The sequence below is a fragment of the Chiloscyllium punctatum genome, chromosome 33 (assembly GCF_047496795.1).
Source record: "Chiloscyllium punctatum isolate Juve2018m chromosome 33, sChiPun1.3, whole genome shotgun sequence".
Taxonomy (NCBI): domain Eukaryota; kingdom Metazoa; phylum Chordata; class Chondrichthyes; order Orectolobiformes; family Hemiscylliidae; genus Chiloscyllium; species Chiloscyllium punctatum.
Window position 1 is genome coordinate 6396511 of NC_092771.1, and position 17413 is coordinate 6413923.

The 17413-nt window shown below is 43.1% G+C and overlaps 1 protein-coding gene across 4 annotated transcripts in view; it reads right to left on the reverse strand.

Annotated features, from left to right (window-relative positions):
• The window catches only part of fes (FES proto-oncogene, tyrosine kinase), a 57863-nt gene that overhangs the window by 10809 nt on the left and 29641 nt on the right, over window positions 1-17413 (reverse strand). For all 4 annotated transcript variants that reach the window (XM_072552851.1, XM_072552850.1, XM_072552852.1 and 1 more), the window contains exons 6-13: window positions 10928-11065; window positions 10263-10382; window positions 9523-9645; window positions 9146-9332; window positions 8746-8823; window positions 4114-4323; window positions 2879-3001; window positions 867-920 (exon numbers count right to left, since the gene is read on the reverse strand). In XM_072552851.1, the coding sequence (XP_072408952.1) occupies window positions 867-920; window positions 2879-3001; window positions 4114-4323; window positions 8746-8823; window positions 9146-9332; window positions 9523-9645; window positions 10263-10382; window positions 10928-11065 (1033 nt within the window). The remainder of the gene's footprint in view (window positions 1-866; window positions 921-2878; window positions 3002-4113; window positions 4324-8745; window positions 8824-9145; window positions 9333-9522; window positions 9646-10262; window positions 10383-10927; window positions 11066-17413) is intronic.

A 17413-nucleotide genomic window follows, 5' to 3' on the forward strand; every position in this document is an offset into this window, starting at 1 on the left:
CAGAAAGTAATCAAGAAAATTAATGGAATGCTGGCCTTTATATCTAGAGGACAGGAGTACAAGGATGCAGAAGTTATGCTGCAGTTATACAAAACCCGAGTTAGACCCCACATCAAGTACTGAGAACAGGTTCTGGGTACCACACCTTAGGAAGGATATATTGACCTGAGAGGGAGGACAACATAGCTTTACAATAATGATACCTGGACCTCAGGGATTAGTTTATGAGGAAAGATTACACAAATTAGGCCCTTTTCAAAGTCTTCAGGACCGTAACAAAAAAAAAGAGTAGATAAATGTAAACTATTTCCACTGGCTGGCGATTCTAGAACTAAGGGTTATAGTCTGAGAATTAGGGCCAACCATTCAGGAGAGATGTTAAGAAGCACTTCTACACACAAAGAGTGGTTACTGTTTGGAACCCTCTGCCACAAATGATAGTGGATGCTAGATCAGTTGTTAATTTTAAATTTGAACCGGATAAAAGTTTTTGTTAATCAAAAATATTAAGGGGTATGGGCCAAAAGCAGGTATCTGGAGTTAGGCCATAGATCAGCCGTGATCTCACTGAATGGTAGAACAGACTCGAGGGACTCAATGACCTGCTCTGTTCCTATGATTTCCAATCTTGTAATGGAAAAGTCCCTGAGTCATCAAGAGTGTGTTCAGGGGCCTGACACAAACCAGCAGCTTTCTTCACCCGCATAGCTGGACAGTGAGCAGCAGCAGCAGGCATTTTATCTGTGGGATCATCATTGGGCCTTCCTTGTCTGAAAAGCAATGCTGTAATTTGTAACTGAACTTTTGGGAAAGGAAGGCACAGGTATCCAGGAGAATGAGATTCTGGAAGTCATGTAGATACTTACCCGACCAATGCGATCCCCTATCAGAACATCTTCATGGTCCAGTACCCATTTATCCTGTAACGAAAAGTGCAGTATCAGAAAAGAGGTCACAGCTGTTGCTCCTGTGCTTTACTCGAGTGTTTATATGGAAGATTAAGTTGTGAGGGTCTCCAAATTTGTCAGCTGCAAAGACCATAACATTTTGCCCAATTCACAGTTGTAAAACAGTGGTTAGGAGTGGGGCCACTGTGAAATTATTCTTGTTCCTAATGCAGGAATAATTAAGCCAGCTGTAATCTCCACCCAGTACATTAGTCCAAATTCAGATCACTTAACTTCGTGGAGAGTCAATCAAACCAGGAGGACTTGTGTGTGTTTGGCTGACAGCTACACCAGACAGTTTCTTTACCTCTTCATTCAATATGGTAAGTTCTAAATGGTTATAACGAGTAAAGTACATTGCTGCAAGATTGAAGGGAAAGGACAGAGAACAAGAGAAAGAGGAATGGATATAGTGATATAGTGAGAGAAGGAGACTGTTCTTTGAGAAAGAGCAGGATGTACAGGGAGTTCTTCTGTAACGCAATGGTTGCATTCTTGTGCGACTCCACACCATATAAAAATCGTGTAATAAAAACAGCACTTATTATTGGTGACACAATCGTGTTATAGTCAACACATATTTTAAAAGTCTGTGTTTTAGAAATAGCACCCCATTCCTCAATTGCATTAGAGCCAATTTGCATTCATGAAAGTTGCATTATAGCAGAACAACCTGTATTTAGGGTGAGAAAGAGGTTAAATGTGAGAAAGCAATGGATCTAGGACAAATTAAATGAGACAGAGAGCATGCGAACATTAGACATGGCACAGGAGGTGGTTGGATTTTTTAAAAAAATCATGAGAGGGTGATAGCAAAAAACGGTGACAGAAAAAGCACAAGAAAAGGAAGAATACAAGAAAATGACAGAGTGAGGCAAAGTGTGACAAACTGTAGTAAGAGGTGAGGGGGGGAAAGAGAAGAGAGAAGAGGAGGAGAGAGAGGGCAGGGGAGTGAGAGAGAGAGAGCAGGGGATGGAAGAGAGAGAGCGGGGGGTACAGAGAGCGGGGGGGTATAGAGAGAGAGAGCCTGGGGGTACAGAGAGAGCTGGTGTACAGAGAGGGGGGGGGGTAGAGAGAGAGAGCAGGGGGGTATAGAGAGAGAGAGAGAGAGAGAGAGAGAGCGCGCGCGCGCGCAGGGGGGTATAGAGAGAGCTGGTGTACAGAGAGAGTAGGGGGTACAGAGAGAGAGAGAGAAAGAGAGAGAGAGAGAGAGAGAGCGGGGGGTACAGAGAGAGAGTGGGGGGAGGAGACGGAGAGAGAGTGAGGGTGAGGAGAGGGAGTGTGTGTGGGGGCGAGGAGAGGGTGACTGGGGAGGTGGAGAGAAAGAGAGAGTGGGGAGGTATAGAGAGAGAGGGAGAAAAAGTGGGGAGTTGGGGGGGAAGAGAGAGAGAGAGAGAGAGAGCGGGGGGTACAGAGAGAGAGTGGGGGGAGGAGACGGAGAGAGAGTGAGGGTGAGGAGAGGGAGTGTGTGTGGGGGCGAGGAGAGGGTGACTGGGGAGGTGGAGAGAAAGAGAGAGTGGGGAGGTATAGAGAGAGAGGGAGAAAAAGTGGGGAGGTGGGGGGGAAGAGAGAGGGGGGGGGGGAGGTGGAGAGAGAGCGAGAGAGAGTGGGGAGGTGGAGAGAGAGAGAGTGGGGAGGTGGAGAGAGAGAGAGCGAGAGAGAGTGAGGAGGTGGAGAGAGAGAGAGTGGGAAGGTGTAGAGAGAGAGTGGGGAGGTGGAGAGAGAGACAGAGAGAGAGAGAGAGAGAGAGAGGGGAGGACAGCGAGACAGTGGGGGAGGGCAGAGAGAGTAGGGGAGAGAGAGTGGGAAGAGAGGGAAAGAATGTGGGGGGAGAGAGAGAGTCGGGGGGGGAGAAGAGAAAGAATGGGGGTCGAAGAGGGAGAGAGAGTGGGGTGTGCAAGTTATATTTGGCATGATACTTTAAAACGCACCTTAGTAATTGGTTTGATCAGTACAGCTCCAGTTTTCTTGGTGACAGGTTGTCTGGTTTTTACAAGGTTGTCAATGAGGAGAGGGATTGTGGGAAAACTCTCACCATCAAATCGATACTGAGACTATTGAGAAACAGAAGGAGATAAGAATGGCATTCACACATGCAAAACTCAGCTGTTTTCAATTCACATAATGAGCTGAAATTTATCAATTTTTCATAGTATGTATTAACTCATAAAATGGTTGTAATAATCTTTCTGCTGCAATCTGAATACCAATGAAGACTGGTCTGAATGCCTTGTAAATACATCGTCAGCTTGATAATTGCATGCTAACACAAATTTTAGTGCACATGGTATAGCATGCACAGGATAGAGAACATTTCTTATTATACATTTATGTTGCAGAATAATGACCCCATTTACAGATGGTTTAACTATAGAAAGATCTCTTCCTCTTCACCAAATACATTCTCATTGCCCCTACTCTTGAAAGTAGATGTCCACTTCATCTCAATTCCAACTTTGACCATGCAAATTAGGAGCAAGACTAGACCACGCAGCCTGTAAAGTCTGCTCCTCCATTCAATATGTTAATGACTGATTTAAATACTGCACATTCTCACCTTCCTCCAATAACCTGTGATCCACTTAATAAAAATCTTTGGATTATGATGTTAAAAATCATACAACACCAGCTTATAGTCCAACAGGTTTATTTGGAAGCACTAGCTTTCAAGGTGCTGCTCCTTCCATTCCAAAAGCTAGTGCTTCCAAATAAACCTGTTGGACTATAGCTGGGTGGTGTGTGTTTTTTAACTTGTGTCTACCCCAGTCCAATACTGGCTCCTCCACATTCAGATTGTGAGACTGCTCAGCCAGGTTGTAACACCTCCTGCTGATTCCTGCAGGCTGACAGCTCCACAGGCGCAAAACGCTCAAATAGCCTATTCTTCATTCTTATCTCTTCCCAATGACTGCACATGTGTGCATGCACATTCCATTGGTACGGGTGAGAATATGTGGAGAAGGCATCTTCCACCCTAATTCTACAATTGATTGTTTCTTCAAAGCAAGGAATTCTGATTCCAATTATTACTCTTCCACCACAGAGCTGCAGTAATTCACCCGACAGCAAGGATCATAATTGCTTAATATCAGCCATGGGGAAGAAGTTGTTCTAGGGGAATTTACAGATCACCACCCTAGTTGCCCTACAATGCTCTCATACTTACGTCTACATGTTGAATGATAAAATGGCGGCACTGTCCAGCAGACATCACAGACAGAACATACTCCCCTTTGTTCTGGCTTTCTCTCACCAGGAAGTCACCTTCATTGATCAGGAGCTGCTGAGTTTCCATGCGGGGTATAGCACCATGATACCAGGTCTGCTGACACAGGGGCTTCTGAACAGCTGGTACAATTGGCAGGAGAGGAGGGAGCTGTAATGAAAAGCCTGAATCCCATTAGGATCATTTAATCAAAGGGCAGAACAAGTCTCAGTCTAGTTCTGAAGATGGTGTCTTTGGAAGAGAGTGGAAGTAGCCTTCAAGCACAGGATCACAGTTTACGAAATACCCAAAGCTTTGTGCAAAGTTATTAATTGGAGTAAGCTCCCTATAGGTTAGTTATCTTGTTGTTATGACTTTGGTAGTAGGAGTGCATTGGAAATCAAACCCAACCAATCTGTGAGCCATACCAAAAGTGAACATATCTTAATCAATCATCAAATATGGTCAAATTGTTTCACATTATTATTATTAACCAGATCAAAAGTGACTTCCACCAGGCTTTTCAATAAAATCAAAAAAAATTGTTTATTCTAGACAGACATTCTTTAAATAAGTAACAAACTGGTTTCACCTGAGCTACAAAGCAAATTAAATTATATTCCCCCAATCCCAAAAACACACATTTATACATGAAAAAGACATATATGACAATGCAGAGCTTTTGTGGGTGGGAAAAATATTAGGCAGAAAGGCAAGCAAAACACGGCCCTTACAGGTCAAGGAGTGAACTTAGAAATTGACTTCTTACAGTTTCTTTGAATTCCTTTTAACAATATTTGATTGGTAACAGTTGCAGAATAATGAAAAAAGTCTTTGGACTAGATTTCAGATTCAGTTAAGGAACACTTAGGAGTCCAGATATTTGAAACTTTCAAACTGCTTCACTGAGGGATATAATGCTACTTTCAGCTTCAAGGTCTGATTCTTACTGAGAGAGAGAGAGAGAGAGAGAGAGAGAACTCCACCCTTGCAAGTATTTTCAGTCACATGGTGTGCAGGGTGTTCTAGCTAGGTGGATAAAGAACTGGATTAGTGGTGCTGGAAGAGCACAGCAGTTCAGGCAGCATCCAACGAGCAGCGAAATCGACGTTTCGGGCAAAAGCCCTTCATCAGGAATAAAGGCAGTGAGCCTGAAGCGTGGAGAGATAAGCTAGAGGAGGGTGGGGGTGGGCATAAAGTAGCATAGAGTACAATGGGTGAGTGGGGGAGGAGATGAAGGTGATAGGTCAAGGAGGAGAGGGTGGAGTGGATTGGTGGAAATGAAGATAGGCAGGTCGGACGAGTCCGGACAAGTCAAGGAGACAGTTAATGAGCTGGAAGTTTGAAACTAGAATGAGGTGGGGGAAGGGGAAATGAGGAAGCTGTTGAAATCCACATTGATGCCCTGGGGTTGAAGTGTTCCGAGGCGGAAGATGAGGGGTTCTTCCTCCAGGTGTCTGGTGGTGAGGGAGCGGCGGTGAAGGAGGCCCAGGACCTCCATGTCCTCGGCAGAGTGGGAGGGGGAGTTGAAATGTTGGGCCACGGGGCGGTGCGATTGATTGGTGCGGGTGTCTCGGAGATGTTCCCTAAAGCGCTCTGCTAGGAGGCGCCCAGTCTCCCCAATGTAGAGGAGACCACATCGGGAGCAACGGATACAATAAATGGTATTAGTGGATGTGCAGGTGAAACTTTGATGGATGTGGAAGGCTGGTTGAGCAACAGGAGACAGAGAGTAGTAGTTGAAGGGAGTTTCTCGAAATGGAGAAAGGTGACCAGTGGTGTTCCACAGGCGGCAGTATTGGGGCCACTGTTGTTTGTAATATACATAAATGATCTAGAAGAGGACACTGTTGGTATGATCAGCAAGTTTGCAGATGACACAAAGATTGGTGGAGTAGCAGAAAGCTTAAGGGACTATCAGAGAATACAGGAGAATATAGATAGACTGGAGAGTTGGGCGGAAAAGTGGCAGATGGCTTTCAATCCAGACAAATATGAGGTGATGCATTTAGGCAAGTCTAATTATAGAGCGAATCATACAATAAATGGAAGAGCCTTGGGAAAAGTTGATAGGCAGAGAGATCTGGGAGTGAGTGTCCATTCTACCCTGAAGGTTGTTGCACAGATGGATAGAGTGGTCAAGAGGCATATAGTATGCTTGCCTTCATTGGACGGGGTATTGAGTATAAGAGCTGGCAAGTCATGTTAACATTGTACAAGACATTGGTTCGGCCGCATTTAGAATACTGTGTACAGTTCTAGTCGCCACATTACCAAAAGGATGTGGACGCTTTGGAGAGGGTGCAGAGAAGGATGTTGCCTGATATGGAAGGTGCTAGCTATGAAGGTTAGGTTTATTTTCACTAGAAAAAAGGAGATTGAGGGGGGGGACCTGATTGAGGTTTACAAAATCATGAAGGGTACAGACAGGAGGGATAGAGACAAGCTTTTTCCCAGGGTGAAGGATTCAGTAATGAGAGGTCATGCTTTCAAGGTGGAAAGTTTAAGGGGGATACATGCAGTAGGTACTTCACACAGAGGGTGGTGGGCGTTTGGAATGTGTTGCCAGCAGAGGTGGTGGTGGCAGGTACGGTAGATTCATTTATGATGCATCTGGACAGATGCATGACTAGGTGGGGAGCAGAGGGATACAAATGCTTAGGAATTGACTGACAGGTTTAGACAGTACAGTTGGATCGGCTCAGGCTTGGAGGGCCGAAGGGCCTGTTCCTGGGCTGTAGATTTTCTTTGTTCTTTGTACCCAAAACATCTGGTATGCACTGAAAAACACTTAACACCTCAATCCAGAGGCTGTTGCTAGTGATAGCAACATAGATCCATTTGGGTTTTCTAGGTCTGTTAGCTCAACAATTTAAGTAATACCTCTCTCCACAAATCTTTGCTTCAACTCTACTTTCCAAAATCACAAATAGACCACAGTCTCTTCGATAGTTTGGCTTTCCAGTTTGAGCCAATCAAATGATAAATCCTTTGCAACCCAGTAATATCTAGATGTGTCCATATTCCAATGCTCATCATCCCATAAATATATACATAACCAACACTGCAAAATTATGAAGCAGTTTGGGAGGGGGGAATGGCAATCATTTGCCCCAATACTCTTGAGCTGGTAGTTGGGTGATCTATGTGCAGGGAGGTTGTTTGTGGTGATGGCGAGGTAAAAGATCAGCCTGAACTCTCCTGGGATTGTCACGATTTCACTGTGGTCAATGGGCTAGATTTGATCTACTCACAGTTAGCATTTTAGGTTCTGAATCAATATCAGCCAGATGTGTTTGAAGACAATGTTAACTGGTTTGTAAGGTTAGATTGCGTGGAATCCAGGGAGAGATAGCCAATGGATACAAAATTGGCTTGATGGTAGAAGACAGAGGCTGGTTGTAGTGGGTTGTTATTCAGACTGGAGGCTTGTGAGCAGCATTACGCCACGAGGATCAGTTCCAAGTCTACTGTTGTTAGTAATTTATATCAAGATTTCGATGAAAATATAGGAGGTATGGTAGTAAGTTTGCAGATGACACCAAAAATGGTGGTATAGAGGACTGTGAAGAAGGTTATTTCACAGTACAATGAGACCTTGATCAGGTGGGCCAATGGATTGAGAAGTGGCAGATGAAGCTTAATTTGGATAAGCACAACTTGTTGCATTTTGGGAAGGCAAACCAGGGCAGGACTTACACAGTTAACGGTCAGGTTCTGGGGAGTGTTGTTGAACAGAGGGAGCTAGGGGTGCAGGTCCCTTGAAAGTGATGTCGCAAGTTGACAGGGAGGTGAAGGCGGCGTCTGGCACACTTGCCTTTGTCAGTCAGCGTGTTGACTACAGGAGTTGGGATGTCATGTTACAGCTGTATAAGGCAATGGTAAGGCCATATTTGCACTACTGCTTAAAATTGTGGTCGCCCTGCTATAAGAAGAATGTTGTTAAACTCGGAAGGGGACAGAAAAATTTACAAGAGGCAGGGAATTGTTCCTTAGAGCTTCAGAGGCTAAGCGGTGGCCTTATAGAAGTTTATAAAATCATGGGAGGCATAGATAGGGGAAATAACCAAGATATTTTTCCAAGGGTAAGAGAGTCCACAACTAGGGGGCATAAGTTTAATGTGAGAGGGGAAAGATTTAAAAGAGACCTGAGGGGCAACCTTTTCACATGGAGGGTGGTGCATGTATGGAATGAGATGCAAAAACAAGTGGTAGTGGTGGGTATAATTACAATATTTAAAAGACATTTGGACAGGTATACGAATAGAAAAGGTTTAGAAGAAAGGTTTAGGCCAATCACAGGCAAATGGGACTAGTTCAGTTTAGGATGCCTGCTCAGCATGGACAAGTTGGACCGAAAGGTCTGTTTCCATGCTGTATGACTCTATGACTCTAATTTACAAATGGAACAGAATGACTCGTGGGTTATTTGGGAAATTGAACAATTCAATTTTATTCATTGTTAACCATTTCAGCTTATATAAATGGGAGGAGATCATGTTCCACCTACCTCCCTTGGTTCAGTCACACTTCAATATAGAAAAATCTACCAAGAAACTTATGTTTCAGAATTCATGGGAAAACTCCACTTACACTGAACTTGGGTTTGAATAGTCCAGAGAAGTGTGTCTTCAGTGTTTCCAAGGATGAGACTTTGACACCATCTTTCCCCTTTCAAAGGAAGATAAACAGATTAGCACAAACTCGGAACTGGGAAATGCTGAAAATATGCAGTAGGCTCTGTCAGCATCTGTAAAGAAAATGACAGATCCCTATAGTTCAGAGGCTATAGTGGGTAGGAGCATTAGAATTTGGGCCACTGCAGGTTGCAGTCTTTGAACTGGGGAATTTGTATCTAAATATTTTTTAAACTATTTTTTAAAAAACTTGCACTTCACAAATAACTGATTGGCTGTGAATTGTGCTAAGTTACTTTGAAGACACACAACATCACTACAAACTCTTCTCCATGTAGATGGCAATCGAAACTCACAACTGAGGAGTTGGAATATCTGTCCTCCTCTAACTGCAGGGCTGGCGGAGGCTCCTGGTCTCCCAGCTCTTTCAGCTTCTGCACCAGAATCAGACGCTGTGCCTCCAGCCTACCCTTGTTGCACAGAAGGACCTGGACCTGTTGTCTGCTTTCCTCCAAAGCACATTTCTTGCTGAAGATGTAAACACTGCAATAGAGCAGATAGAATGCTTTTAACAGGAAAAAAAAGAGACAATTCAGGAACAAAGTATATATAAGGACCAGGGGTAGACTATTTGACCTCTCAGATCTCCTCCAGTGGTATTCAACACAATTATGCTGATCTCCTACTTAATTCCACTTTTCCACTGGCTCATAGGTACATGTGACTTTCTCACCGTGATCTACAGCCACTTGATTGCTCCTCTGCTGTTACTTCCGTGGAGATCTGTCTGATAGTTGCCTGTCGGTTGTCAATGGTTTCTTTCAGAGACTGCAACTCTTCCTCCAGAGATGTTAGACTAGGGGCATAAAGAAAATAAATCTGTACAGTACCTACCAGGAATATGAAGATTGTTCTGTTATTGGTTATTGTTCTATTGTGATGCCATTCTTTATCACAAATGTACACATATGTGCTTTAGGGGCTCTTGGCACAGTAGTAGTGCCCCTCTGAGTGGGGTGCCAGGTTCAAGTTCCACCTGTCCCAGAGAAGTGTCATAAGAAGTTTGAATAGGTTGATTAAAAATATCTACAACAGAATACTTTGGTAATTCTAACACATATAATATGTTTAGCCTCTGCTGTACTAGTCATAATCAGATCTGATCTTGGAAGCTAAGCAGACTCAGACCTAGTTAGTACTTGGATGGGAGACTGCCTGTTTTCAATGGTTGTTGAGGTGCAGTGGCAGTGCCCCTCCCTCTGCACCAGAAGGCTAGGTGTAAGCCCTACCTGCTCCAGAGGTGTGTCATTGCATATCTAAATAGGGTTACTAGAAATATCTACGTTTGCATGTATACACACAGAATCTGTGTTCACACCAAATGTAGATGAATTTGTTTACAAAGATGCACGAACACTGACACATATGCACACACACTAACAGGTGTAGAATGGTGCTGGAGAAGCCACTTACCTGTGTTGCACTGATTCAATGGTCAAGTCGTTGAGCTCCAACTCTCCCACCTGCAAATTGTCCAAGTCCTCAAGGAGGCTAGTGTCAAAGCCAGCAAGTGGAGGGACCTCAGCCACTGACCTATTAATTAGGAAAGAAAAGGATTCAGAAAGGAACAAAATTACGACAAGCCTTGTTTAGACGTTTCTCATTTCTCAAGTCCTTGCCAGGTGTGGAGTTGAGCCACTTGATCTGCGAAAGTGCCAGAATCAGACTCTGATCTTAGTCAGTGAGGGCAATGGAGTTAACAGTGACCACAGCAGTCTTAGAGTGGACTGAATTGTGAGGAAGGTTGAAAATCAGCCAGAGATCTTGCTCACAATGGCTATGGGAACCCCAAATGAGAATATTAGTCTCAACAGCTATGATTTCTGTGGTCAAATAGCCTGGACAATAACTGTCCTGGCTGTCAGGTAAAGTGGAGCCACTGAGAAAACTACTGAGAGTAGGTGACTGGTACACCCAGTCAGTGTCTTCAGGAGAGAAGTAAGGAAGTTCCTGAAAAGCACTATTTTCACGGCATGTATAATTACCGTAAATATTTGAGGTATTAGGAACAAAGTTTTGTAGCCTTATCAAATCAAAGATGCAAGTATGGAGTGCGGTGTGCACCTAGAAGCTCAAACCTGTTTTGCTCAATGAAGCTCTCATATTCTTTGCGTGGGTCAATGGCCTCAATGGCATCACTGATCTCCCGATGAACAGTCACCACTTCCTCCTGGATCAGGCTGCTAATCTCCTGATATTCCTGCAAAATCTCTTTCCTGTGGATAATAACGGGAGCAGAATGCAGTGAGTGCATTGCTACCTGTTCAAAGATATTCCATCAGGTTCAAACTGCCATCACATCCTCCCCTATTCCAAAACATTTGCTAATAAACCCCAACTGCTGATCCATTTAAATTTAGGTCCGGCCAAAATCCTGGGGTAGAAATTCATCTGGGTCACACATTGTGTTCTCCTCCTGAGACTTAGTTCCAGCAAATGCAATAAGTCTGAATATTAGCTATGATGCCACCTGTATAAATATATAACTTTGATAAAGTGAATGGGAAGGGCTTATTTACCTCCTCAAAGAGGTCAACAACTAGGGGGTTTAGATTTGAAGTATTTGGTAGAAGGATTAGAAGGGACATGAGGAATAATTTTTTTTAACCTAGAAGGCGATGAAAGGCTGAAACTCACTGTCTAAAAGTGCAGGAGAGTTTGAAACCATGAATATTCAAAAAGTGTCTAGATCTCAAGTGCCATAACCTGCAGGGCTACAGAGCCAATGAAGGTTAGGCAAGGTGGCTCATTTTTTGGCTGCTGCAGATATGAAAACGGCCATGTTTGTGCTGGGAATCTTCTGTGATTTCCACACCAAATCACAGAATGAAGGATCATACTGACACCACTTTGATTCTTTGAAAGAGCTCTCTCTCATCTCACAATTCACCAAATTCACCCACTAGTAGGTACCATGAGTCCATAAGACCATTAGACATGGCAGCAGAAGAGAACCAATTGGCACATCGAGTGTACTCCACCATCTAATGGAATCATAGCTGATCTACAAATCCTCAACATTTTGGTACAATAAAGAGGGGTAGGGTTTATACAATTAATGGTAGGGCTTAGATAGTATTGTAGAACAGAGACACCTAGAGGTGCAGGTACATAATTCTTTGAAGTTTGAGCCACATATAGACAGGATGGTTAAAAAGTTGTTTGGCATGCTTGGCTTCATCGCTTAATCCTTTGAGTATAAGAGTTGGGAAGTCATGTTGAAGTTGTATAAGACATTGGAGAGGCCTCTTCTGGAATACTGTTTCCAGCTCTGGTTGCCCAGTTATAGGAAAGATATTATTAAGCTGGAGAGGTTTCAAAAGAGATTTACCAGGATGTTGCTGGGTTTGGAAGTTTGAGTTATAAAAGGAAGGCTAGATAGGCTGGAGCTTACTAAAGCTTAGAAGGTTAAAAGGCAACCTGATAGAAGTTTATAAAATAATGAGAGATAATAGTCGTTATCTTTTCCCTAGGATGGGCGATTTCAAGAATGGGGGCACATGGGTGATAAGAGAAAGATTTTTAAAAAGACATGAGGGGAAAATCTTTTACATAGAGGCTGGTTCATGTGTAGAATGAACTTCCTGAGGAAGTGGTACAACTAGTGTTTAAAAGACATTTACATAAGTACATGAATAGGAAAGGTTTGGAGGAAAACAGGCCAGGAGCAGGCAGGTAGGACTAGTTTAATTTGGGATTATGTTCAGCACGGACTGATTGGAATGAAGGGTCTGTTTCCGTGCTGTGTGACTCTAAAATTTCACTTTCCTGCCCTTTCCCCACAACCCTTGATTCCCTTACTGATTAAAAATCTGTCTCAGCCTTGAATATATTTAACAACTGAGCTTCTATAGCCCTCTGCAGTAAAGAATTCTACAGATTCACTGTCTTCTGAGAGAAGAAATTCCTTCTCATTTCTGTCCTAACTCAGTGATCCCTTACTCAGATTATGCCCTTTCATCCTAGACTCAACCACAATGAAAACCAAACCTTCCAGATCTACGTTGTCAAGCCCTGTAAAACATTGAAATTTCAACCAGGTTGTCTTTTCTTCATCTGTACTCTAATGGTTAGAGACCTAATCTACTCAACCTCTCTCTTTTCATAGCTAGGATTAACTCAGCAAACCTTCTCTGCATAGCCTCCAACCTTTAATTAAGGGGACAAAAAGTGTTCACACTATTCTAAGTATGGTCTAACTAGCGCCATGTATAGTTTTAGCAAGACTTCCCTATTTTCATGCTCCATTTCTCTGAAATGAAGGCAAATTCCATTCCTGCAGAACTTGGATGGTAGCTTTTTGCGATTCATGCTTTCATTAATTTGAGGACTTTCTGCAGCTTTTCTCCATTTAAATAATATTCATCTCCTCTGTCCTTCCTGCCATAGTGCATAACCTCACATTTTCCCACATCATATTCCATCTGCCAAGTATTTGCTGACTCACTTAACCCGTCTATATCCCTTGCATACAGTTTATATCACCCTCAACACTTACCTACCCACTTATTTTATGACATTTGCAAATTCAGTGATTGTATATTCACTTTCCTCATCCAAGTCAGTTAGGTCAGGAAAGTTTTGTACTTCAAGTTGACTGGACGGCTGTGCTACACTTGCTAAGGTTACTAGGAAGGCCCTGCCTTTTCAACCTTGCCCCTTACCTGAGGTGTTATGACCCTCAAGTTAAACTCATCATGAATCATCTCTCTCTAATGAGAAAGCAGATCTATGATCCTTTGAGAGATTGTGATGACTACTTTTTTTAGTAAAACTTCATGTCATTCAGATATATTGTAATGGTGTCCCCACCACAGACCCTGACAGCACTTAACTAGTTACAGGTAGCCATCTTGAAAATGTCCCTTCTATTCAACTTTCTGTGTATATTAGTTAGCCAGTCCTCTACCTATGCTAACAATACTACCCACAACGTATGGGTTTTTATCTTATTAAGTAGCCTTATGCATGGTGCCTCATCAAATGCACTCCAGAAATTCAAATATTATCGCATCTATTGGTTCCCTTTCATCTATCCTGTTTGTTATCTATTCAAAGAATTCTAACAAATTTGCATTTTAATGTATGAGAATTTGAGCTGGATGAGATCGATTAGTTTTATGCTATTTTGTGATGACCTCAGACATGCAAATCACATACCTACTCTAAAAACCTAAAGTACAGAAAATTCCCAAGCATCCTCACACAATACACATTTGTACATACACACTGAACACATGCACACTCAGACAGAATACACAACCAATATGCGATCAACATATATACCAACAGATGCACCACACACATACATACACATGTGACAGGTAAAGTCACCATAGTCCTGCTGAGCCATTGGCTACTTTCATTAGAGAGAGTCAGCTGCTGGTTTAACCTGAGAATCACCATGCCTCAGGCAAGGGGCAAACTTGAGAAGGGAGCTTCATGCTAACTTTAGCCAGTATAAGAGTTGAACCCATGCTGTTGGTGTCACTCTGCATTGCAAACCAGCTGCCTAGCCAACTTGCCGAAACAACCCTCTTCAACACATACACACCCAAAATATACACATTCCACAATTACCTACACATACAAAAACCACACAGCACATGGACTCATACATGCACACAGCCAGGCACACAAACACACATAAATTCACACACTGAACACACATACAGTGCAATCAACCTCCCTAGCAAAGGAAGCCTGTAGATGATCAATCGCTATCCTATTTGATGAAGGGAGGAGGGGCCAACAGCACCAAATGAATCCTAATGATGGGAATGCTCTTAAGGGAAATGGAAAATGTCATGCTGGTGCAGCAGAGGGAGCTCTATCATTGGGTTCATTTTAATGAGCAGCTTGACGAAGAATGTTGCAGTGACCAAGCAAGCTACATTAGAACATAGAATATAGAACATTACAGCGAAGTACAGGCCCTTCAGCCCTCGATGTTGAGCTGACCTGTGAACTCAATCTGAAGCCCATCTAACCCACACTATTCCATTCTTGTTCATATGCCTATCCAATGACCATTTAAATGCCCTTAAAGTTGACGAGTCTACTACAGTTGCAGGCAGTGTGTTCCAAGCCCCAGTACTCTCTGAGTAAAGAAACTACCTCTGACATCTGTCCTATATCACTAGCCATCACCACCCGAGGAAAATGGCTCTCACTGTTCAACTTATCTAACCCTCTAATTATCTTATATGTCTCTATCAAGTCACCTTTCAACCTTCTTCTCTCTTAACGAAAACAGCCTCAAGTCCCTCAGCCTTTCCTCGTAAGACCTTCCCTCCATATCAGGCAATATCCTAGTAAATCTCCTCTGAATCCTTTCCAGAGCTTCCACATCCTTCCCATAATGCTGTATAAACCAGAACTGTACGCAATGCTCCAAGTGTGGCCGCACCAGCGTTTTGTATAGCTGCAGCATGACCTCTTGGTTCTGAAATTCAATCCCTCTACCAATAAAAGCTAACACACCATACACCTTCTTAATAACCTTATCAACCTGGGTAACAACTTTCAAAGATCTATGTACCTGGACACCGAGATCTCCCTGTTCATCTGCACTATCAAGAACCTTACCAGCAGCCTCACACAGGGCACCTCACACCTTCAATGCATTATCTGGGCCAACATGGCACCTATTGTTAAAGTTCCCTTGAGAATGTAACTTTAAGAAAGTTCTGGGATTTACATATGAAAGAACTGAAACCAACATGGCCACTTTAAAAGATAAGAGACTTAAACAATCTAGGTCTTTTTCAATATATAATTTCAGTTACATCAGACTGTAAACTTGTGCTATAAATTTTGTGTCCTACAATCTTATACTCCACAACCACCTGATGAAGGAGCAGCGCTCCAAAAGCTTCTGCTTCCAAATAAACCTGTTGGACCAAAACCTGGTGTGTTGTGTGATTTTTAACTTTGTACACCCCAGTCCAAAACCAGCACCTCCAAATCAAGAATCTTACCATTAGCCCAGTACTCTGCATTCCTGTTACCCCATCCAAAGTGAATCACCTCACACTTTTCCGCATTAAACTCCATTTGCCACCTATCAGCCCAGCTCAGCAGTTTGTCTATGTCCCTCTGTAACCTACAACATCCTTCGTCACTATCTACATGACCTTAGTGTCATCCACAAATTCACTAAGCCATCCTTCTATGCCCTCATCCAGGTAAGTTATAAAAATGACAAACAACAGTGGACCCAAAACAGATCCTTGCGGTACACCACTAGTAATTGAACTTCTGGATGAATATTTCCCACCAATCACCACCCTGTCTTCTTTCAGGTAGCCAATTTCTGATCCAAACCGCTAAATCACCCTCAATCCCATGCGTCCATGTTTTGTGCAATAGTCCTCTGTGGGGAACTTTACCAAATGCCTTCCTGAAATCCATATACACCACATCAACCACTTTACCTTCATCGACCTGTTTAGTCACCTTCTCAAAGAACTCAGTACAGTTTGTGAGGCATAACCTACCCTTCATAAAACTACCCCTAATCAAACTATTCCTTTCTAGGTGATTATAAATCCTCTCTCTTATAACCCTTTCCAATACTTTTCCCACAACTGAAGTAAGGATCACAGGTCTATAATTTCCAGGGTTATCTCTACTCCCATTCTTGAACAAGGGAACAACATTTGCTATCTTGCAGTCTTCTGGCACTAATCCTGTCGACAATAACAACATAAAGAGTGGACGGCACAGTGGTTAGCACTGCTGCCTCACAGTGCTAGAGACCCAGGTTCAATTCCCGCCTCAGGCGACTGACTGTGTGGAGTTTGCACATTCTCCCTGTGTCTGCGTGGGTTTCCTCCGGGTGCTCCGGTTTCCTCCCACAGTCCAAAAATGTGCAGGTTAGGTGAATTGGCCATGCTAAATTGCTCCTAGCATTAGGTGCAGGGGTAAATGTAGAGGAATGGGTCTGGGTGAGTACGCTTCAGTGGTTTGGTGTGGATTTGTTGGGCCGAAGGGTCTGTTTCCACACTAAGTAATCTAATCTGTAAGTAATCTAATCTAAAAGATCAAAGCCAAAGGTCAGCAATCTCCTCCCTGGCTTCCCAGAGGATCCGAGGATAAATCCCATCTGGCCCAGGGAGTTTATCTATTTTTACAATTCCCAGAATTGCTAACACCTCCTCCTTGTGAATCTCAATCCCATCTAGTACAGTAGCCTGTATCTCAGTATTCTCCGCAACCACATTACTTTTTGTCAGTATTCACACGAGAAAAAGACATTTATATAGCGCTTCCTCTATCTCCTCTGACTCCACACACAACTTCCCACTACTATCCTTGATTGGCGCTAACCTTACTCCAGTCATTCTTTTATTTTTGATATACCTATAGGAAGCCTTAAGGTTTTCCTTGATCCTATCCACCAATGACTCCTTATGTACCCTCCCGCGCAGAATCTGGTCTTTGAACAAGCTCCACATTTCAATTGTGCCCATCCCCTGAAATTTCCTTCCCCATCCAATGCATCCAAAATTTTGCCTAATCACATTGTAATTGCCTTTCCCCCAGCTATAAGTCTTGTCCTG